At 40.4% G+C, this 23,253-nt stretch overlaps 1 protein-coding gene across 5 annotated transcripts in view; it reads left to right on the top strand.

The window, feature by feature from the left end:
• Positions 1-23,253, top strand: part of usp54b (ubiquitin specific peptidase 54b) — a 198,303-nt gene that overhangs the window by 158,351 nt on the left and 16,699 nt on the right. For all 5 annotated transcript variants that reach the window (XR_012049420.1, XR_012049421.1, XR_012049419.1 and 2 more), the window contains exons 13-16: positions 2,376-2,765; positions 2,832-2,959; positions 7,491-7,643; positions 22,536-22,644. Coding sequence is in view for 2 of the 5 variants with exons in the window: in XM_061931743.2 (XP_061787727.2) it covers positions 2,376-2,765; positions 2,832-2,959; positions 7,491-7,643; positions 22,536-22,644 (780 nt within the window). In the remaining 3 variants the exon portion in view is untranslated. The remainder of the gene's footprint in view (positions 1-2,375; positions 2,766-2,831; positions 2,960-7,490; positions 7,644-22,535; positions 22,645-23,253) is intronic.

The raw sequence follows: 23,253 nt of genomic DNA, 5'->3' as shown, positions 1-23,253 counted from the left end.
GCCACATCATTTCGTGCGGCCTGCCACATCATTTTGTGTGGCCTGCCACATCGTATGGCTCGCCAGATCATTTCTCGCGACCCGCCACATCATTTCATGTAGCCACCCACATCATTTCGTGTGGCCTGCCACATTGTGCGGCCCGCCACATCATTTTGTGTCGCCCGCCAGATCATTTCATGTGACCCTCCACGTCATTTCAAGTGGCCCACCACATCATTTCACGCATCCCGCCACGTCATTTCGGGTGGCCTGCCACATCATTTCGTGTGGCCTGCCACATCATTTCGTGTGGCCCGCCACATCATTTTGTGTGGCCCGCCACGTCATTTCATGTTGCCCACCACGGCATTTCATGTGACCTCCACCTCATTTCAAAACGGCCCGTCACATCATTTCGAGTGGCCTGCCACATCATTTTCGCGGCTTGCGAAATTCACGGAATAATATACTTTATTTAATGTACTTTATCTTTTCGTACTAAAGTTCTTTCCGTTTTCACATAAATGTATTCCATGCAATTACATATCTTTTATTCACTATTATCTAATAATGTAACAATGCTATATCATAATATTTTCTTTTTTCTTCAAATATATCCTGCTTGACTTATGAATGAATGTGTAATAATAATGCTGTTCACGTTCATGATGTCATCTTAGTTACATTTTGTCATGTCTGTGTTGATCATGTTTTTGTTTGGCCATGTGCTGTTTGTTTTTTGGACACTTTCTTAGTTCCTGGTTGTTCACTTCCTTGTTTTGTTTCCATAGCAACTCATTAGTTTTCACCTGTCATGTCACGCACCTGTTTCACGTTTTGAGTCACGCACCTGTTGTTAATCATGTCTGTGTTATTTAAGTTTTTCATTTTCTGTTGGTCAGCCTGGAAAACATCACATTTATGCTCTGCACACTTTATGATCACGCTTCTTCATGCCATGTTCACAGTTCCATGCCAAGTAAGTTTTTGTTTCTTGTTCATAGTTTTCCGCCTTTGTGCGCGCCTTTTGTTTTCATAGCCAAGTTGTTGTACCTCCGCTGTGAGCGCCTTTTGTTTATACCTTTTTGAGCTTAAATATTAAACATGTACTCACACTCACGTCTTGCCCGCGCCAATTTTCCGTTGCCTTCCGGAAAAACAAACCCTAAAGTCCACGCATTGACACATTTGTGTGAATTTAGGTAGGAACGTGGTTGTAATCTGTAGTAATAATTAAATATCAGGTGAGTGTTTCCTAATAATGTAACAAATATTATATTATTATTATATTATTACTTTTTTTTTGTTAAAATAAAAATAAATATCAGATTGACTTATATTTTCAAAGCAAGTTATTCATTAAAATTGTTCATTATAAAAATAGCAATAGATTTTAAGTTAGAAGAAAAAGTCAGAATTTTACCGTTTTTCTGTGTTTCCTAATAATGTAACAACATTATTATTGGGGACGGCGTGGCTCGGCCGTGCCAGCAACCTGAGGGTTCCTGGTCCGATCCCCGGCTCACTTCCCTTGAGCAAGATACTGTTATGATCTGCTGCCCGGATCATAGTTTGTTTGTTTTCTAGTCACATGTGTTTTCAGCACCTTGAGTTTTTGTTTGTTTCAGTTGCCAAGACAGCAGATTGCTTACACCTGCCTCTGGTTAGTGTCCGGGACGCGCACCTGTTGCCCGGGCGCTAATCAGAGGGCTATTTAGTCTTTGCCCTGGCCTCACTCGGTCTGGCTTCCTAATTTGCTGTATGCAACTGATAACGACTATTGTGATTCCTGCTAGCTTTTCACGCTATGCTATTTTTGCCTACTAGCTCCCACGCTAGTCCCTTTGTTTTTTTACCTTCTGTGCTATGTGCATGTCTTTTGTTTGTTCCCCGTATGATTTATATCTTAAATAAATCATTTTCCTACCTGCAAGCTGTGTCCGAAGCCGTCTGCATCCCTGGGAGAACAACCACGCACCACGATGCGACCCCGTTGTTACAGATACTCCGCATGTGCGCCATAGAACAAACAATAACACACATTTTCAGTGTTTTTGCTTGTTTTTTTGTTATTTTAAACTATTTGCATTATGGCCGTTAGCGAAGAAAAATCCGTAAAGTAGCTGCACCGTTTTATAAACCGCAGGGATCAAAACGTAGGAAAAAGGTATTGGCTTATAGTCCGGAATTTACGGTATATTCATTTATTACTCACTTCTTTACGGCTATCAAAAGCCAGAAGAAAGTCATAAAGAAGGCGGGTTATAATTCCTCCGTGATGCGTGGCGTGGATTTAGTGACAAGATGGGACGGGTGGGCAGGAAGAAGCTGATTGGCCGATAAAAGACGAGCGCAAAGAGTCCGAAGTTGACCAGGTTCTCTTTGTGGTTCAGTTCCTCCGGAGGCTGCTACCGGCCCACCTGGAGGCCCCGCAGAGAAGCCCTGAACATCGACAGCATCTTCTCCACCCAGAGGGTCTGCTCTCAGGGCTACCACACCCTGCCGGGCCCCACTCTCCCTCCGCCCCCCCAGCCGCCCTTACCGCCGGTGCGGCCCACCACGCCCACGCCCACGCCCACGCCGCGAGGCTCTCAGCAGGCTGCGGCGCTGGAGGCGAGAATCGGGCTGGCGGGTCCGCCCAGGTCGTCGGGCGGTGGCGGCCGACCCACCACGGGCCCGCCCGCCCCTCCGCCCCTGAGGGGGGTGGAGCACCAACCCCGCCTGATCCAGAGGATGGAGAGCGGCTACGAGAGCAGCGAGAGGAACAGCAGCAGCCCTGACAGGTTTCCGACCCGCGGTCCACACTAATAAGAAGACGCCCTCGCTCACTTCCCTTTTTCCTCCTGCAGGGAGGTGGGCCAACACAAGCGGGCGCTCATGTCCGGACCCTCATGGCGCTCGGTGCCCAAGTCCAAGAGCAGCGGTGCTATCCTGCAGGAGCTGCCCTCACCTGGACGCCGTGGTGCCTCCAACACAGGTAATCAAGCACGCTGTAAGAAATGACCGGGAAAAAAGAAAGGTAAAACAAAAGTAGTTTATCACAATAGTAAATACAAAACCCCAAAAGCAGTGAAGCTGTCACGTTGTGTAAACGGTAAATAAAAACAGAATACAATGACTTACAAATGCTTTTCAACTTATATTCAATTGAATAGACTGCAAAGACAAGATGTTTAATGTCCAAACTGGAAAAAGTTGTTATTTTTTGCAAATATTAGCTCATTTGGAATGTTTTATAAAGAAGCTGGCACAAGTGGCAAAAATGACTGAGAAAGTTGAGGAATGCTCATTCAAACACTTATTTGGAGCGTCCCACAGGTGAACAGGCTAATTGGGAACAGGTGGGTGCCATGATTGGGTATAAAAAAAGCTTCCATGAAATGCTGAGTCATTCACAAACAAGGACGGGGCGAGGGTCACCACTTTGTCAACAAATGCGTGAGCAAATTGTCCAACAGTTTAAGAACAACATTTCTCAACCAGCTATTGCAAGGAATTTAGGGATTTCACCATCATCAAAAGGTTCAGACAATCTGGAGAAATCACCGCACCGAAACGATGACATTACGGGCCTTCGATCCCTCAGGCGGCACTGCATCAAAAAGCGACATCCGTGTGTAACGGATATCACCACATGGGTTCAGGAACACTTTAGGAAACCACTGTCAGTAACTACAGTTGGTCCCGACATCTGTAAGTGCAAGTTAAAACTCTACTATGCAAAGCCACAGCCATTTATCAACAACACCCAGAAACGCAAATTGGGAACAGGTGGGTGCCATGATTGGGTATAAAAGTAGATTCCATGAAATGCTCAGTCATTCACAAACAAGGACGGGGCGAGGGTCACCACTTTGTCAACAAATGCGTGAGCAAATTGTCCAACAGTTTAAGAACAACATTTCTCAACCAGCTATTGCAAGGAATTTATAGATTTCACCATCTACGGTCCGTAATATCATCAAAAGGTTCAGAGAATCTGGAGAAATCACTGCACCGAAACAATGATATTACGGACCTTCGATCCCTCACGTGGCACTGCATCAAAAAGCGACATCAGTGCGTAAAGGATATCACCACATGGGCTCAGGAACACTTGAGAAAACCACTGTCAGTAACTACAGTTGGTCGCTACATCTGTAAGTGCAAGTTAAAACTGTACTATGCAAAGCCAAAGCCATTTATCAACAACACCCAGAAACTCCACCGGCTTCCCTGGGCCCCAGCTCATCTAAGATGGACTGATGCAAAGTGGAAAAGTGTTCTGTGGTCTGACGAGTCCACATTTCAAATAGTTTTTGGAAACTGTGAACGTCCTGTCCTCCGGGAAAAAAGAGGAAAAGAACCATCCGGATTGTTATAGGCGCAAAGTTGATAAGTCGGCATCTGTGATGGTATGGGGGTGTATTAGTGCCCAAGACATGGGTAACTTACACAACTGTGAAGGCACCATTAATGCTGAAAGGTACATATAGGTTTTGGAGCAACATATGTTGACATCCAAGCAACATTATCATGGACGCCCCTGCTTATTTCAGCAAGACAATGCCAAGCCACGTGTTACATCAACGTGGCTTCTTAGTAAAAGAGTGCGGGTACTAGACTGGCCTGTCTGTAGTCCAGACCTGTCTCCCATTGAAAAGGTGTGGCGCATCATGAAGCCTAAAATAGCACAACGGAGACCCTCGGACTGTTGAACAACTTAAGCTGTACATCAAGCAAGAATGGGAAAGAATTCCACCTGAGAAGCTTCAAAAATGTGTCTCCTGAGTTCCCAAACGTTTACTGAGTGTTGTTAAAAGGAAAAGCCATGTAACACAGTGGTAAAAATGCCCCTGTGACAACTTTTTTGCAATGTTTTGCTGCCATTAAATTCTAAGTTAATAATTATTTGCAACAACAACAAAAATTAAGTTTCTCAGTTCCAACATTAAAAATCTTGTCTTTGCAGTCTATTCAATTGAATATAAGTTGAAAAAGATTTGCACAACGTTCCAAATTGACTGGTTTTGGGGTTTGTACTTGATAATGGTCCTCAAAATATTAAGAAATGCAGTTTATTTGCCCTAATACAGGGGTCGGCAACCCGCGGCGCTAAAGAGCCGCATGCGGCTCTTTAGCGCCGCCCTAGTGGCTCTCTGGAGCTTTTTCAAAAATGTATGAAAAATGGAAAAAGATGAGGGGAAAATTTGTTTTTGTTTGTTTTAATATGGTTTCTGTAGGAGGACAAACATGACACAAACCTCCCTTATTGTTATAAAGCACACTGTTTATATTAAACATGCTTCACTGACTCAAGTATTTGGCGAGCGCCGTTTTGTCCTACTAATTTTGGCGGTCCTTGAACTCACCGCAGTTTGTTTACATGTATAACTTTCTCCGACTTTCGAGGACGTGTTTTATGCCACTTCTTTTTCTGTCTCATTTTGTCCACCAAACTTTTAACGTTGTGCATGAATGCACAAAGGTGAGTTTTGTTGATGTTATTGACTTGTGTGGAGTGCTAATCGGACATATTTGGTCACTGAAAGACTGCAAGCTAATCGATGCTAACATGCTATTTAGGCTAGCTATATGTACATATTGCATCATTATGCCTCAGTTGTAGCTATAATTGAGGTCATTTAGTTTCCTTTAAGTCATTTAAATTCAATGTATATCTCATGACACACTATCTGTATGTAATATGGCTTTTAATTTGTTGCGGCTCCAGACAGATTTGTTTTTGTATTTTTGGTCCAATATGGCTCTTTCAACATTTTGGGTTGCCGACCCCTGCCCTAATAGAAGTAATGATTATTAACTTCGGAGAGCGGCTCCACACTGTGTATGGAGATACGCATTCAGCTGCGAGCTTGTCTGACTTTTTCCAGGGGGAATACCTCCATCCATCCATCCATCTTCTTCCGCTTATCCGAGGTCGGGTCGCGGGGGCAGCAGCCTAAGCAGGGAAGCCCAGACTTCCCTCTCCCCAGCCACTTCGTCCAGCTCCTCCCGGGGGATCCCGAGGCGTTCCCAGGCCAGCCGGGAGAGATAGTCTTCCCAGCGTGTCCTGGGTCTTCCCCGTGGCCTCCTACCGGTCGGATGTGCCCGAAACACCTTCCTAGGGAGGTGTTCGGGTGGCATCCTGACCAGATGCCCGAACCACCTCATCTGGCTCCTCTCGATGTGGAGGAGCAGCGGCTTTACTTTGAGCTCCCCCCGAATGACAGAGCTTCTCACCCTATCTCTAAGGGAGAGCCCCGCCACTCGGCGGAGGAAACTCATTTCGGCCGCTTGTACCCGTGATCTTGTCCTTTCGGTCATGACCCAAAGCTCATAACCATAGGTGAGGATGGGAACGTAGATCGATCGGTAAATCGAGAGCTTTGCCTTCCGGCTCAGCTCCTTCTTCACCACAACGGATCGATACAGCGTCCGCATTACTGAAGACGCCGCACCGATCCGCCTGTCGATCTCACGATCCACTCTTCCCCCACTCGTGAACAAGACTCCGAGGTACTTGAACTCCTCCACTTGGGGCAAGATCTCCTCCCCAACCCGGAGATGGCACTCCACCCTTTTCCGGGAGAGAACCATGGACTCGGACTTGGAGGTGCTGATTCCCATCGCAGTCGCTTCACACTCGGCTGCGAACCGATCCAGTGAGAGCTGAAGATCTTGGCCGGAGGAAGCCATCAGGACCACATCATCTGCAAATAGCAGTGACCTAATCCTGCAGCCACCAAACCGGATCCCCTCAACGCCTTGACTGCGCCTAGAAATTCTGTCCATAAAGGTTATGAACAGAATGGGTGACAAAGGGCAGCCTTGGCGGAGTCCAACCCTCACTGGAAACGTGTCCGACTTACTGCCGGCAATGCGGACCAAGCTCTGACACTGATTATACAGGGAGCGAACTGCCACAATAAGACAGTCCGTTACCCCATACTCTCTGAGCACTCCCCACAGGACTTCCCGGGGTACACGGTCGAATGCCTTCTCCAAGTCCACAAAGCACATGTAGATTGGTTGGGCAAACTCCCATGCACCCTCAAGGACCCTGCCGAGAGTATAGAGCTGGTCCACAGTTCCACGACCAGGACAAAAACCACACTGTTCCTCCTGAATCCGAGGTTCGACTATCCGGCGTAGCCTCCTCTCCAGTACACCTGAATAGACCTTACCGGGAAGGCTGAGGAGTGTGATCCTACGATAGTTGGAACACACCCTCCGGTTCCCCTTCTTAAAGAGAGGAACCACCACCCCGGTCTGCCAATCCAGAGGTACCGCCCCCGATGTCCACGCGATGTTGCAGAGTCTTGTCAACCAAGACAGCCCCACAACATCCAGAGCCTTAAGGAACTCCGGGCGGATCTCATCCACCCCCGGGGCCTTGCCACCGAGGAGCTTTTTAACTACCTCAGCAACCTCAGCCGGGGGAATACCTGTGGTCTTATATTCAGGTGAATGCGTGGAAAACCGAGGAAAGCGTTCCTAAAACTTATTGTATGGTCTTGCGGTCTCAGGGCGCAGTGAGCTGGACGAGCTCCAGGAGGAGGTGGCGAGGAGAGCCCGCCAACAGGAGCAGCAAAAGCGCAAAGAGGCGGAGCGAGAGGCGGCCATGGGGTTCAACCCCAAACCCAGCAAGTTCATGGACCTGGATCAGCTTCAGCACCAGGGTACGTAAACCAAACGCAGAGAGATGGCGATAGAGATGCTTTCACACTCACGAGGCTTCGGCGTGACAGTGAGGCGCAGTTTGTCGTTTTTGGTGTTAAGGCACAGGTTTTAAACAGGAAACGTTCCTTATTAGAGGGCTTCGTTGTCCGAAATGATCCACGTTGGCCGTGGCTCTTGTACAAAACCCAAAACCAGTGAAGTTGGCACGTTGTGTATATTGTAAATACTTTTCAATTTTAGGCTTCATAATGCGCCACACATTTTCAATGGGAGACAGGTCTGGACTACAGGCAGGCCAGTCTAGTACCCGCACTCTTTTACTATGAAGCCACGCTGTTGTAACACGTGGCTTGGCATCGTCTTGCTGAAATAAGCAGGGGCGTCCATGATAACGTCGCTTGGATGGCAACATATGTTGCTCCAAAACCTGTATGTACCTTTCAGCATTAATGGTGTAAGTTACCCATGCCTTGGGCACTAATACACCCCCATACCATCACAGATTCTGGCTTTGGAACTTTGCGCCGAGAACAATCCGGATGGTTTTTTTCCTCTTTGTTCCGGAGGACACGACGTCCACAGTTTCCAAAAACAATTTGAAATGTGGACTCGTCAGACCACAGAACACTTTTCCGCTTTGCATCAGGCCATCTTAGATGAGCTGAGTTTCTGGGTGTTGTTGATAATTGGCTGTGGCTTTGCATAGTAGTGAAGTGAAGTGAATTATATTTATATAGCGCTTTTCTCTAGTGACTCAAAGCGCTTTACATAGTGAAACCCAATATCTAAGTTACATTTAAACCAGTGTGGGTGGCACTGGGGGCAGGTGGGTAAAGTGTCTTGCCCAAGGAACACAACGGCAGTGACTAGGATGGCGGAAGCGGGGATCGAACCTGCAACCCTCAAGTTGCTGGCACGGCCACTCTACCAACCGAGCCACACCGCCTCGTCAGACCACAGAATAACTTTTCCACTTTGCATCAGTCCATCTTAGATGAGCTCGGGCCCAGGGAAGATGGCGGCGTTTCTGGGTGTTGTTGATAAATGGCTGTGGCTTTGCATAGTAGAGTTTTAACTTGCACTTACAGATGTCGCGACCAACTGTAGTTACTGACAGCGGGTTTCTGAAGTGTTCCTGAGCCCATGTGGTGATATCCTTCACACACTCATGCCGCTTTTTGATGCAGTGCCGCCTGAGGGATCGAAGGTCCGTAATGTCATTGTTTCGGTGCAGTGATTTCTCCAGATTCTCTGAACCTTTTGATGATGGTGAAATCCCTAAATTCCTTGAAGTAGCTGGTTGAGAAATGTTGTTCTTAAACTGTTGGACAATTTGCTCACGCATTTGTTGACAAAGCGGTGACCCTCGCCCCGTCCTTGTTTGTGAATGACTGAGCATTTCACGGAAGCTACTTTTATACCCAATCATGGCACCCACCTGTTCCCAATTAGCCTGTTCACCTGTGGGATGTTCCAAAAAAAAGTGTTTGATGACCATTCCTCAACTTTCTCGGTCTTTTTTGCCACTCGTGCCAGCTTTTTGGAAACATGTTGCAGGCATCAAATTCCAAATGAGCTAATATTTGCAAAAATTTACAAAGTTTACCAGTTCGAAGGTTAAATATCTTGTATCATTGTATTCTGTTTTTATTTACCATTTACACAACGTGACAACTTCACTGCTTTTGGGTTTTGTACAAGTTGATGTCCTAAGTTAGGACCCGCACTTTTGGCTGAGAGGTCGCTGGTACGTAAACGTCTGTCTGACTTTTGTCCTCACGTCCCATCTGCTCGTCTGTCTCTCCATCTGGCGACCCATCACCGCTACTATTTATTCAGCTTACTTTTACGCTGACCTCAAAGTCAGACATCTTTGCTGTCGTTATGGCAACAGGAAACAGGGATTCAAGCAATATATTATTAGAGCAAGCACCGCCACACAAATATATTAGCTTCGCAAGAACCCGACGCTCTTTGTGACCCCCTAATTGTCGCACGAGTTGAACAATGATCATTAAGCTGAAGAACATTTGCTGTAAATGACATTAAATTGCTTTTCAGTTCATCACAATCGGCTTTATTGGCCAGGTATGTGACGTGTTAGACTGCTCTCTTTGTACAAAAAATATGAACAATTCACTTATATGGGCGAGGCTTTGAAGAGAGCAAAAGGACGATGAAGTGAGCATGAGTTAGTGACGGATTAGTTCCAGGGTTATTTCACAGCAACAGGTCTGACACTCGGTGATCAGGTTTGTGTAATGTATCAGTCGGTTCTTCTATTTTTATTCGAAAAAAATCTACTGTATCCCATTTTAAACGTCAATGTGTTAGACCACTACTCAAAGTGAGTTTTATAAATGAATATGAATGAATGTTAATTACTGGGGGGAAAAAAATAAAAAAATAAAAAAAAGTTTCCCGAATGGTTCATATTTTTCATGCTCTAGTTGTATTGTGAATGCTGAAATATATTTATTTTATTGTATAGCATTATGCAATACAATATATTTATTATATTGTATAATATTAAACAATAAAATATATGTAATTTATTGTATAATATTAAACAATAAAATATATTGATTGTATTGTATAATATTTTACCAAAAAATATATTAATTTTATTGAATAATATTATACAATAACAAATATTTATTTTATTTTATAATATTAAATAATAAAATACATTTATTTTATTGTATAATATTAAACAATAAAATATATGTTTTTATTGTATAATATTAAACAATAAAATATATTTACTTTATTGTATAATGTTATGCAATAAAATATATTAATTTCATTGTATAATATTATACAAAAAATATATAAATTTTATTGAATAATATTATACAATAAAAAAAATTTTTTATTGTATAATATTAAACAATAAATCATATATATTTTATTGTATAATATTAAACAATAACATATATGTGTTTTATTGTATAATATTAAACAATAAATATATTTATTTCATTGTATAATGTTATGCAATAAAATATATTTATTTTATTGTATAATATTATACCAAAAAATATATTAATTTCACTGAATAATATTATACAATAAAAAATGTTTTGTTATTGTATAATACTAAACAATAAAATATATTTATTTTATTGTATAATATTAAACAATAAATATATTTATTTCATTGTATAATGTTATGCAATAAAATATATTTATTTTATTGTATAATATTATACGAAAAAATATATTAATTTCACTGAATAATATTAAACAATAAAAAATGTTTTGTTATTGTATAATATTAAACAATAAAATATATTTATTTTATTGCATAATATTAAACAATAAAATAAATGTGTTTTATTTTATAATATTAAACAATAAAATATATGTATTTTATTGTATAATATTAAACAATAATATATATATTACTTTATTGTATAATGTTATGCAATAAAATATATCAATTTTATTGAATGATATTATATAAAAAATGGATTCCCATCTGAATCATGATTCCTATGAATTCTGAACTGATTCATAATTTAAAGAAAAACATTAAAAAATAAAAATAAATCAAATATATACTAATAAAATCTATTTTTAAAGATATGGAGTTGATTTTGCTAATACATTTAAATGTATCAATATTCATTGACTTTATAAAAATAAAAAAAATCTGCATAAAATGGTTGAAATTAGTTAAAAAAAAAAAATTTTCAGGCAAATTGATGCACTTTAAATCTTTTCTGTTACAGACTAAAAAACAATGTTAAAAAAGTTGTAACTTGTTATAAGTTGATCTATAATTGTTGTTAACTTTAATGTTAATAAGGATACAAAGTTATGCAAATATGTACTTATAACAATTTTATAGACAATCATTTATTATAGTTGTGAGAATGTGGGGCGCAATATTTTTTTCCCTGGCTGAGTTCAACAATAAAACAGCATATTAGTCAATATAAACAAGTATAAAATGATTATAGTTGCATATTACTTACACATACAAAGTCTCCAAGGCAGAAGCATCCATCCATCCATCCACCCATTTTCTTCCGCTTATCAAAAGTCAGGTCGCGGGGGCGGCAACCTAAGCAGAGAGGCATATTAGAAAGTATCCAGTAACAAACGTGTCCGTGTCATTCAATTTACTCCGTCATGAGCTTAGGTAATGAATCATTGTGATCACTTGGTGTTGCCAAAAAAAACAATTACCACTCCACTTCCAACTAAATGTAACGGGTCTGCACTTGTGATGAATTTGTCGACACCGATCACTCAATGCACTTCTTTACAGGAGCTTTTATTCTGAAAATTAAGTAAAAATCACATAAACTCCTTCTCTGTGACTCCTTGTACAGCTCTGCTTCCTACACATAGAAAACATACTTTTTACCAACAGGACACAGGCTGCGTAGTGGTCACGTGACATGAAAGAGGAAACAAATGGCGCCAACACGTCACTCAAACAAAATGCTTGTAGCACTCAAAATAGGGATTAAAAATAACACAAAAACACTTTATATCTTAAGCGTACATAAAAAGTAAACAATATACGGCAAGAAGTTGTTAAGGTTGGAGGAGGGAGTTGTGACGGCACAGTTCCACAAGGGGGCAGTAAAGCTTTATGATTTATTATATATATATATATATATATACACAATATATATAATAATTAAACAATAATAATATAAACTAAGGAAATGGAGTGTGAACTAATATCCAAGAGTGTGTGGTGTAGAATAGGTGTGGGAATTACTTGAGTGTTTTACCGTAGTGTTGAATCGAGAGCGGGGACAAGACAGAGGAAGGTCCGTGAGACAAGCGGGAGCTCCGTGGGGCTGAGAGAGAGGCGTCAAGAGGTCCGTGTCCAAGCGGGAAGTCGAGATCCAAGAGGCAGTCCGGGAAGCAGACGGTTGGGTAACGAGGAATGACGAGACACACAGCAACGTCAACACGGGAACGGAGGTCTGCAGTAGGATCGACAAGGTGGACAAGAGGCAATCAAAATGACGGCGGAAGAAAAACAGAGAGAGAGCAAGATTGCATAAGCCATCAGAAGGTTATGTTCCGGCAAGGATCCTTGGGTCCACCGGTCTTTATTCAGCTCGCCCTCATCAGTCCCAGGTGTGCTGATTGCCGGTGATTGATTGCAGCTGTTCGCTGCCACAGGTCTGGGGTGCTCTTGGAGGTGCGCTCGGTGCACGCCCGGACCCTGACAGATGTACAAAAATAAACCGTTCCTTTTTGTTAAAAAAACGACACACAGCTCGACACCAATTTGGACACGACTCACCTCAGCATCGCAAGCAGCGGAGTGAGGAAGAAAGGGGTGGAGCTACAGAAGCTAGAGGAAACTATGGAAGCCTGACGGTATGCCATGACAGGAAGGAGTAAAATAATACACGGCAAGAATTACAAAAATAAACCGTCGGTTTTTGTTAAAAAAAAAAACGACACACAGCACGACACCAATTTGAACACGACTCACCTCAGCATCGCAAGCAGCGAAGTGAGGAGGAAGGGGAGGAGCTACAGAAACTAGAGGAAACTGTGGAAGCCTGGCGGTGTGCCATGACAGGAAGGAGTCAAATAATATACGGCAAGAATTACAAAAATAAAGAACTCTTTTGCGATAAAATTCACACAAAACAAAATAAAAACATTCCGAAATATTAATAAAGTGCATTTTTAACTCCGTTACAATTAAAGACAGTTTTTTTTTCATATCTACCATTGTTCTCTGTATGAATAATTTCAATTAATCAAACCTTTTTACACAAAATATCGTATCGGACTATGGTATCGGACTATGGTATCGGACTATGGTATCGGACTATGGTATCGGACTATGGTATCGGAAGGGAAAAAGTTGCATCAGGGCAAGAAAAGGCAAAGCATTTTTTTTTCTCCCAGTTAGTAGCAAACTATACTGGTGAACACAGCAATAAGGTGTGTGTGTGTGTGTGTGTGTGTGTGTGTGTGTGTGTGTGTGTGTGTGTGTTCTGGCAATGCTCACTTAATGGGGACATCGCTCTGTTTACACAGTCATCTTTAGGGGACCTCTGACGGTATGGGGACAAAAAAACAGGTCCCCTAAAGGGAATAACGTCTCCTCAAGTGTGTGTGTGTGTGTGTGTGTGTGTGTGTGTGTGTGTGTGTGTGTGTGTGTGTTCTGGCAATGCTTACTTAATGGGGACATGGCTCTGTTTACACAGTCACCTTTAGGGGACCTCTGACGGTATGGGGACAAAAAAACAGGTCCCCTAAAGGGAATAACATCTCCTCAAGTGTGTGTGTGTGTGTGTGTGTGTGTGTGTGTGTGTGTGTGTGTGTGTGTGTGTGTGTTCTGGCAATGCTTACTTAATGGGGACATTGCTCTGTTTACACAGTCACTTTTAGGGACCTCTGACGGTATGGGGACAAAAAAAAAACAGGTCTCCTAAAGGGAGTACCTTTTTAAATGATAGTCAGATGTGTGTGAGTGTGTGTGTGTGTGTGTGTGTGTGTGTGTGTGTGTGTGTGTGTGTGTGTGTGTGTGTGTGTGTGTTCTGGAAATGCTCACTTAATGGGGACATCGCTCTGTTTACACAGTCACCTTTAGAGGACCTCTGACGGTATGGGGACAAAAAAAAACAGGTCTCCTAAAGCGAATAATGTCTCCTCAAGTGTGTGTGTGTGTGTGTGTGTGTGTGTATGTGTGTTCTGGCAATGCTTACTTAATGGGGACATCATCTGTTTACACAGTCAACTTTAGGGGACCTCTGACGGTATGGGGACAAAAAACAGGTGCCCTAAAGGGAATAACGTCTCCTGAAGTGTGTGTGTGTGTGTGTGTGTGTGTGTGTGTGTGTGTGTGTGTGTGTGTGTTCTGGAAATGCTCACTTAATGGGGACATCGCTCTGTTTACACAGTCACCTTTAGGGGACCTCTGACAGTATGGGGACAAAAAAAAACAGGTCTCCTAAAGGGAATAATGTCTCCTCAAGTGTGTGTGTGTGTGTGTGTGTGTGTGTGTGTGTGTGTGTGTGTGTGTTCTGGCAATACTTACTTAATGGGGACATCATCTGTTTACACAGTCAACTTTAGGGGACCTCTGACGGTATGGGGACAAAAAAAACAGGTCCCGTGTGTGTGTGTGTGTGTGTGTGTGTGTGTGTGTGTGTGTGTGTGTGTGTGTGTGTGTGTGTGTTCTGGCAATGCTTACTTAATGGGGACATCGCTCTGTTTACACAGTCACCTTTAGGGGACCTCTGACGGTATGGGGACAAAAAAAAACAGGTCTCCTAAAGGGAAACCTTTTCAAATGATAGTCAGATGTGTGTGTGTGTGTGTGTGTGTGTGTGTGTGTGTGTGTGTGTTCTGGCAATGCTTACTTAATGGGGACATCGCTCTGTTTACACAGTCACCTTTAGGGGACCTCTGACAGTATGGGGACAAAAAAAAACAGGTCTCCTAAAGGGAATAATGTCTCCTCAAGTGTGTGTGTGTGTGTGTGTGTGTGTGTGTGTGTGTGTGTGTGTGTGTATGTGTGTTCTGGCAATGCTTACTTAATGGGGACATCATCTGTTTACACAGTCAACTTTAGGGGACCTCTGACGGTATGGGGACAAAAAACAGGTGCCCTAAAGGGAATAACGTCTCCTGAAGTGTGTGTGTGTGTGTGTGTGTGTGTGTGTGTGTGTGTGTGTGTGTGTGTCTCTGTGTGTGTGTGTGTGTGTGTGTGTGTGTGTGTTCTGGCAATGCTTACTTAATGGGGACATGGCTCTGTTTACACAGTCACCTTTAGGGGACCTCTGACGGTATGGGGACAAAAAAAAACAGGTCCCGTGTGTGTGTGTGTGTGTGTGTGTGTGTGTGTGTGTGTGTGTGTGTGTGTGTGTGTGTGTGTTCTGGCAATGCTTACTTAATGGGGACATTGCTTTGTTTACACAGTCACCTTTAGGGGACCTCTGACGGTATGGGGACAAAAAAAACAGGTCCCGTGTGTGTGTGTGTGTGTGTGTGTGTGTGTGTGTGTGTTCTGGCAATGCTTACTTAATGGGGACATCGCTCTGGTTACACAGTCACCTTTAGGGGACCTCTTACGGTATGGGGACAAAAAAACAGGTCTCCTAAAGGGAATAACGTCTCTTCGTGTGTGTGTGTGTGTGTGTGTGTGTGTGTGTGTGTGTGTGTGTGTGTGTGTGTGTGTGTGTGTGTGTGTGTTCTGGCAATGCTTTCTTAATGGGGACATTGCTCTGTTTACACAGTCACCTTTAGGGGTTATGGGGACAAAAAACAGGTCCCCTAAAGGTGTGTGTGTGTGTGTGTGTGTGTGTGTGTGTGTGTGTGTGTGTGTGTGTGTGTGTGTGTGTGTGTGTGTTAAGAAATGATCATCGACCCTTTTAAACGTGTGTGTGTGTTTTAGTTTGTGCGTCTGAACTGCAGGTGTGAATGTTTTCCCCTGCAGCTCAGCACTAACTAAATCTCTCTGTGGGATTATTAGATTGTGTCCTGTCTGTCCTCTCGTGTGTGTGTGTGTGTGTGTGTGTGTGTGTGTGTGTGTGTGTGTGTGTGTGTGTGTGTGTGTGTGTGTGTGTGTGTGTGTCTCTGATCCACAAACACACAAAAAAGCATACACACTCACACAAAAGCAACCTTGATGAAGTGTGAGGACAACAAGCGAGCGCGGGCAGATGGCTTCTCTATCAGCGCCATTACGTAACAGAATTTGGTCTTGGGCAGGCAGCGACCGTATCGACGCTTTCAGGGCCCTGAACAATCTGCCTTGGCTTTAGAGGGCAAGTGGGCTCACAACAACAGAGCAGCCAACATCGCTCATCCCCGACGCTATCCATAACGTAACCGCAGCACCCCCAAAAATGAAAAAGGGACCGTTTTGGACCCCAAAATGAAGCAAAGTGGGGCCACTTTCATATATTCAAGATGACCGATACAGTGTCGATCAACATATGATAAACTATTTGAACATGCACATATTTGCTTTGTGTTGTCAGTAACAAAGCAAATAAGGGTATTACAGGCTAATTTGAGGCCCGAACCATAATTTTATTTCAATAATTAATGTAACAGTATCGATATTTCAACTTTTTCTTTCATTTTTGCTTGTATTTTTACACAGTGCTGCAGGCCCAAAAATAAGAGAAAATCTCCACCTAAATTTTTTTTTTAAATTGTACTGTACCTTTAAAAGTGATTTGATAGCACTATCTGCAGGGGGAACAGATTGATATTAGTATCAACATTTCAACTTTTTCTTTGCTTTTTGCTTGTATTTTTACACAGTTCTGCAGGCCCAAAAATAAGAGAAAATCGCCATCTAAATTTTTTTTTTTAAATTGTACTGTACCTTTAAAAGTGATTCGATAGCAATATCTGCAGGGGGAAAAGATTGCTATTAGTATCGACATTTCAACTTTTTCTTTGCTTTTTGCTCGTTTTTTTGTATATTTTTTTATATTTTCTATATTTTTACAAGGGCTGCAGGCCCATAAAATATGAGAACATCTCCTCTTAAATATCTTTTTAATTGTACTGTCCATTTAAAAGTGATTATATATCATTATCTGAGGGGTAAAAGAGTGCTATTAGTATCTTCTTCTTTTCTTTTTGCTTGTATTTTTACAAAGTGCTGCAGGCCCAAAAAATAGAAGAACATCTCTACTTAAATAGTTTTCTTTAATTGTACCTTTAAAATGTATTTGATAGCACTCTCTGCAGGGCGAACAGATTGCTATTAGTATTGACATTTCAACTGTTTCTTTATTTGTTGCTCGTTTTTTTGGTAGGGTTCTAATATTCTTACAAAGTGTCGCTGGCCCATAAAAACGACAACATCTCTACTTAAATAATTTTTTAATTGTACCTTAAACAAAAATTTTGATAGCATTCGCCGCAGGGCGAACAGATTGCTATTAGTATCGACATTTCAACTTTTTCTTTGCTTTTTGCTCGTTTTTTTGTATATTTTTTTATATTTTCTATATTTTTACAAGGGCTGCAGGCCCATAAAATATGAGAACATCTCCTCTTAAATATCTTTTTAATTGTACTGTCCATTTAAAAGTGATTATATATCATTATCTGAGGGGTAAAAGAGTGCTATTAGTATCTTCTTCTTTTCTTTTTGCTTGTATTTTTACAAAGTGCTGCAGGCCCAAAAAATAGAAGAACATCTCTACTTAAATAGTTTTCTTTAATTGTACCTTTAAAATGTATTTGATAGCACTCTCTGCAGGGCGAACAGATTGCTATTCGTATTGACATTTCAACTGTTTCTTTATTTTTTGCTCATTTTTTTGGTAGGGTTCTCATATTCTTACAAAGTGTCGCAGGCCCATAAAAACGACAACATCTCTACTTAAATAATTTTTTAATTGTACCTTAAACAAAAATTTTGATAGCACTCTCCGCAAGGCGAACAGATTGCTATTAGTATCAACATTTTCAACTGTTTCGTTCCTTTTTGCTTGTATTTTTACACAGTGCTGCAGGCCCAAAAATAAGAGAAAATCTCCATCTAAATATTTTCACAATTAGGAAAAGGAGTGCTGTAAATGTCGACATTTCAACTTTTTCTATCCTTTTTGCTTGTATTTTTACAAAGTGCTTCAGGCCCAAAAAATACGAGAAAATCTCTACTTAAATAGTTTTCTTTAATTGTACCTTTTAAAAGTGATGTGATGGCACTCTCTGCAGGGGGGAAAGATTGATATTAGTATCGACATTTCAACTTTTTCTTTCAATTTTGCTTGTTTTTTTGGTAGTTTTCTCGTATTGTTACAAAGTGCTGCAGGCCCAAAAAATACGAGAAAATATCTACTTAAATAGTTTTCTTTAATTGTACCTTTTGAAAGTGATGTGATGGCACTCTCTGCAGGGGGAAAAGACTGCTATTAGTATCAACATTTCAACTTTTTCTTTCTTTTTTGCTCGTTTTTTTTTTTGTAGTTTTCTCGTATTGTTACAAAGTAAAAATACCAGAAAATCTCTACTTAAATAGTTTTCTTTAATTGTACCTTTTAAAAGTGATGTGATGGCACTCTCTGCAGGGGGAAAAGACTGCTATTAGCATCGACATTTCAACTTTTTATTTATTTTTTGCTCGGTTTTTTTGGTAGTTTTCTCGTATTGTTACAAAGTGCTGCAGGCCCAAAAAATACGAGAAAATCTCTACTTAAATAGTTTTCTTTAATTGTACCTTTTAAAAGTGATGTGATGGCACTCTCTGCAGGGGGAAAAGACTGCTATTAGTATCGACATTTCAACTTTTTCTGTCTTTTTTGCTTGTTTTTATGGTAGCCTGCAGCCCTTGTAAAAATATAAGAAAACTAGCAAAAAAAAAAAAAAAGAGCAAAAAGCAAAGAAAAAGTTGAAATGTCGACACTAATAGCAATCTTTTCCCCCTGCAGATAGTGCTATCAAATCACTTTTAAAGGTACAGTACAATTTAAAAAATATATATTTAGATGGAGATTTTCTCTTATTTTTGGGCCTGCAGCACTGTGTAAAAATACAAGCAAAAAGGAAAGAAACAGTTGAAATGTTGACATTAATAGCACGCTTTCCCCTGCACATAAGGCTATCGAAATGCTTTAAAGGTACAGTAAAATTAAAAAAAATATCTAAGTAGAGATTTTCTCGTATTTCTGAGGCCTGCAGAACTTTACAAAAATACAAAGAAAACTACCATAAAAATGAGCAAAAAGGAAAGAAAAAGTTGAAATGTCGATACAAATAGCAATCTTTCCCCCTTACAGATAGTGCTATTAAGTCACTTTTAAAGGTACAGTACAATTAAAAAAAAAAAATTTAGGTAGAGATTTTATTTTATTTTTGGACATGCATAACTTTGTAAAAATACAAGCAAAAAGGAAAAGAAATATGAGCAAAAAACGGAAAAAAAAAATTTAAATGTCGATACTAATAGCAGTCTTTTCCCCCTGCAGAGAGTGCCATCACATCACTTTTAAAAGGTACGATTAAAGAAAACTATTTAAGTAGAAATGTTCTCGTTTTTTTTGGACCTGCAGCACTTTGTAACAATACGAGAAAACTACCAAACAAACGAGCAAAAAAGAAAGAAAAAGTTGAAATGTCGATGCTAATAGCAATCTTTTCCCCCTGCAGAAAGTGCCATCACATCCCTTTTAAAAGGTCCAATTTAAGAAAACTATTTAAGTAGAGATTTTCTCGTATTTTTTGGGCCTGCAGCACTTTGTAACAATATGAGAAAACTACCAAAAAAACGGGCAAAAAAGAAAGAAAAAGTTTAAATGTCGATACTAATAGAAATCTTTTCCCCCTGAAGAGAGTGCCATCACATCCCTTTTAAAAGGTCCAATTTAAGAAAACGATTTAAGTAGAGATTTTCTCATATTTTTTGGGCCTGCAGCACTTCGTAAAAATACAAGCAAAAAGGATAGAAAAAGTTGAAATGTCGACATTTACAGCACTCCTTTTCCTTATAAAAGGTACAGTAAAATTAAAAAAAATATTTAAGTAGAGATTTTCTCGTATTTTTTGGGCCTGCAGCACTTTGTAACAGTACGAGAAAACTACCAAAAAAACGGGCAAAAAAAAAAAGAAAAGTTGAAATGTCGATACAAATAGCAATCCTTTCCCCCTGAAGAGAGTGCCATCACATCACTTTTAAAAGGTACAATTAAAGAAAACTATTTAAGTAGAGATTTTCTCATATTTTTTTGGGCCTGCAGCACTTTGTAACAATACGAGAAAACTACAAAAAAACCAAGCAAAATTGAAAGAAAAAGTTGAAATGTCGATACTAATAGCAATTTTTCCCCCTGCAGAGAGTGCCATGCCATCACATCTCTTTTAAAAGGTCCAATTTAAGAAAATTATTTAAGTAGAAATGTTCTCGTATTTCTTGGGCCTGCAGCACTTTGTAACAATACGAGAAAACTACCAAAAAAATGAGCAAAAAAGAAAGAAAAAGTTGAAATGTCGATACTAATAGCAGTCTTTTCCCCCTGCAGAGAGTGCCATCACATCACTTTTAAAAGGTACAATTAAAGAAAACTATTTAAGTAGAAATTTTCTCGTATTTTTTGGACCTGCAGCACTTTGTAACAATACGAGAAAACTACCAAAAAAACGAGCAAAAAAGAAAGAAAAAGTTGAAATGTCGATACTAATAGCAGTCTTTTCCCCCTGCAGAGAGTGCCATCACATCACTTTTAAAAGGTACAATTAAAGAAAACTATTTAAGTAGAGATTTTCTCGTATTTCTTGGGCCTGCAGCGCTTTGTAAAAATACAATGAAAACTACCAAAAAAACGAGCAAAAAAGAAAGAAAAAGTTGAAATGTCGATACTAATAGCAGTCTTTTCCCCCTGCAGAGAGTGCCATCACATCACTTTTAAAAGGTGCAATTAAAGAAAACTATTTAAGTAGAGATTTTCTCGTATTTTTTGGTCCTGCAGCACTTTGTAACAATACGAGAAAACTACCTAAAAAACGAGCAAAGAAAAACAAGTTGAAATGTCAATACTAATAGCAGTCTTTCCCCCCTGAAGAGAGTGCCATCACATCCCTTTTAAAAGGTCCAATTTAAGAAAACGATTTAAGTAGAGATTTTCTCATATTTTTTGGGCCTGCAGCACTTTGTAAAAATACAAGCAAAAAGGATAGAAAAAGTTGAAATGTCGACATTTACAGCACTCCTTTTCCTTATAAAAGGTACCGGTACAGTAAAATTGAAAAAAATATTTAAGTAGAGATTTTCCCGTATTTTTTGGGCCTGCAGCACTTTGTAACAGTACGAGAAAACTACCAAAAAAACGGGCAAAAAAAAAAGTAAAAGTTGAAATGTCGATACTAATAGCAATCCTTTCCCCCTGAAGAGAGTGCCATCACATCACTTTTAAAAGGTACAATTAAAGAAAACTATTTAAGTAGAGATTTTCTCATATTTTTTTGGGCCTGCAGCACTTTGTAACAATACGAGAAAACTACAAAAAAAACAAGCAAAATTGAAAGAAAAAGTTGAAATGTCGATACTAATAGCAATGTTTTCCCCCTGCAGAGAGTGCCATCACATCACTTTTAAAAGGTCCAATTTAAGAAAACTATTTAAGTAGAAATGTTCTCGTATTTCTTGGGCCTGCAGCACTTTGTAACAATACGAGAAAACTACCAAAAAAATGAGCAAAAAAGAAAGAAAAAGTTGAAATGTCGATACTAATAGCAGTCTTTTCCCCCTGCAGAGAGTGCCATCACATCACTTTTAAAAGGTACAATTAAAGAAAACTATTTAAGTAGAGATTTTCTCGTATTTTTTGGGCCTGCAGCACTTTGTAAAAATACAAAGAAAACTACCATAAAAACGAGCAAAAAAGAAAGAAAAAGTTGAAATGTCGATACCAATAGCAATCTTTTCCCCCTGAAGAGAGTGCCACCACATCACTTTTAAAAGGTCCAATTTAGGAAAAACTATTTAAGTAGAGATTTTCTCGCATTTTTGGGGCCTGCAGCACTTTGTAACAATACGAGAAAACTACCAAAAAAACCCAAGCAAAATTGAAAGAAAAAGTTGAAAAGTCAATGTTTATAGCAAACACCTCTAACTAAGGACAGGTACCAAATTTGGTACTTTTATAGGTACCGACCAAATTCCGTCAAATCAAACAATGCCATATTTCGATACCTTTGTTGCGAGCAAACAGGTTGTGTTCGTAGAAGACTTCCTGTATCAAATCCCGCATGCCTGACAGAAAACTTTTTCAAAAGCGCTAGCTCGATGCTAATTGACATGGGATATGCCATAGACATGCTACTGATTAGCACCCCCGTGGCCCCTCATCTAACGTAACGACTCTATCTGCTTCTGTCTCCTCCTTGCACACTTCATCACTCTGTCCTCCTCTCTTCGTCGTTGGCGTCCTCAGCCGTGCATGAGACTAGCGCTCAAAGCGCATCGGCTGTAGCCGCGTGCATGAGGAGCGCCGCAGGGGCCCCCGCGCTCAAACGCAGGCAGGAACAGGAAACGGAACGCAGGTACACCGACCACCGTGCCCTCAAACCTGCAACCCCGCACCCTCTTGCCGCCTCACCTAAACACCAGCTTGTCCTGTTTGCTTGGCGCCAGAAGACAGGAAGTTTGTGTGCGTGTGCTTCACCGCTTTCCCCACTTGTGGCGCTGTTGTCTCTTTGTTCACCATGTCAGTCCCACATGTTGTGTTGTGTTGTGTTGTGTCTGCTGCCGTGCTTTGTCAAGGTGTTTGCTGTTGTGTTACTGTTGTCCTGTGAGGAGAAGAAGCTGATTATGTTCAGTTTAGATACAACAAATATTTCAAAATATTTATCTTTTTTAATTTAAATAAACATTTTTATTGAATAAAACATTTCAAATAATTTTGCTCTTATAAAATCCATCCATCCATTTTCTACCGCTTGTCCCTTTCGGGGTCGCGGGACATGTTTATCCTTAATATGGCATTTTAATAAAAATACAATATATGTTAAATCTTTTAATACTAGATTTTGTTTTATTTTTATAACTACAATTATATGTTTAATAATGATATATCTAGGTCATATAGGTTTTCAAGGGTTGCACACAAAATGTATTCATATCCGAATCGCGATATATACATGTACATATAA

Source organism: Nerophis lumbriciformis, linkage group LG39, assembly GCF_033978685.3.
Source record: "Nerophis lumbriciformis linkage group LG39, RoL_Nlum_v2.1, whole genome shotgun sequence".
Classification (NCBI taxonomy): Eukaryota; Metazoa; Chordata; class Actinopteri; order Syngnathiformes; family Syngnathidae; genus Nerophis; species Nerophis lumbriciformis.
The sequence above is the reverse complement of the archived record's forward strand: the minus strand, read 5'-3'. Positions and strand labels throughout refer to the sequence as shown.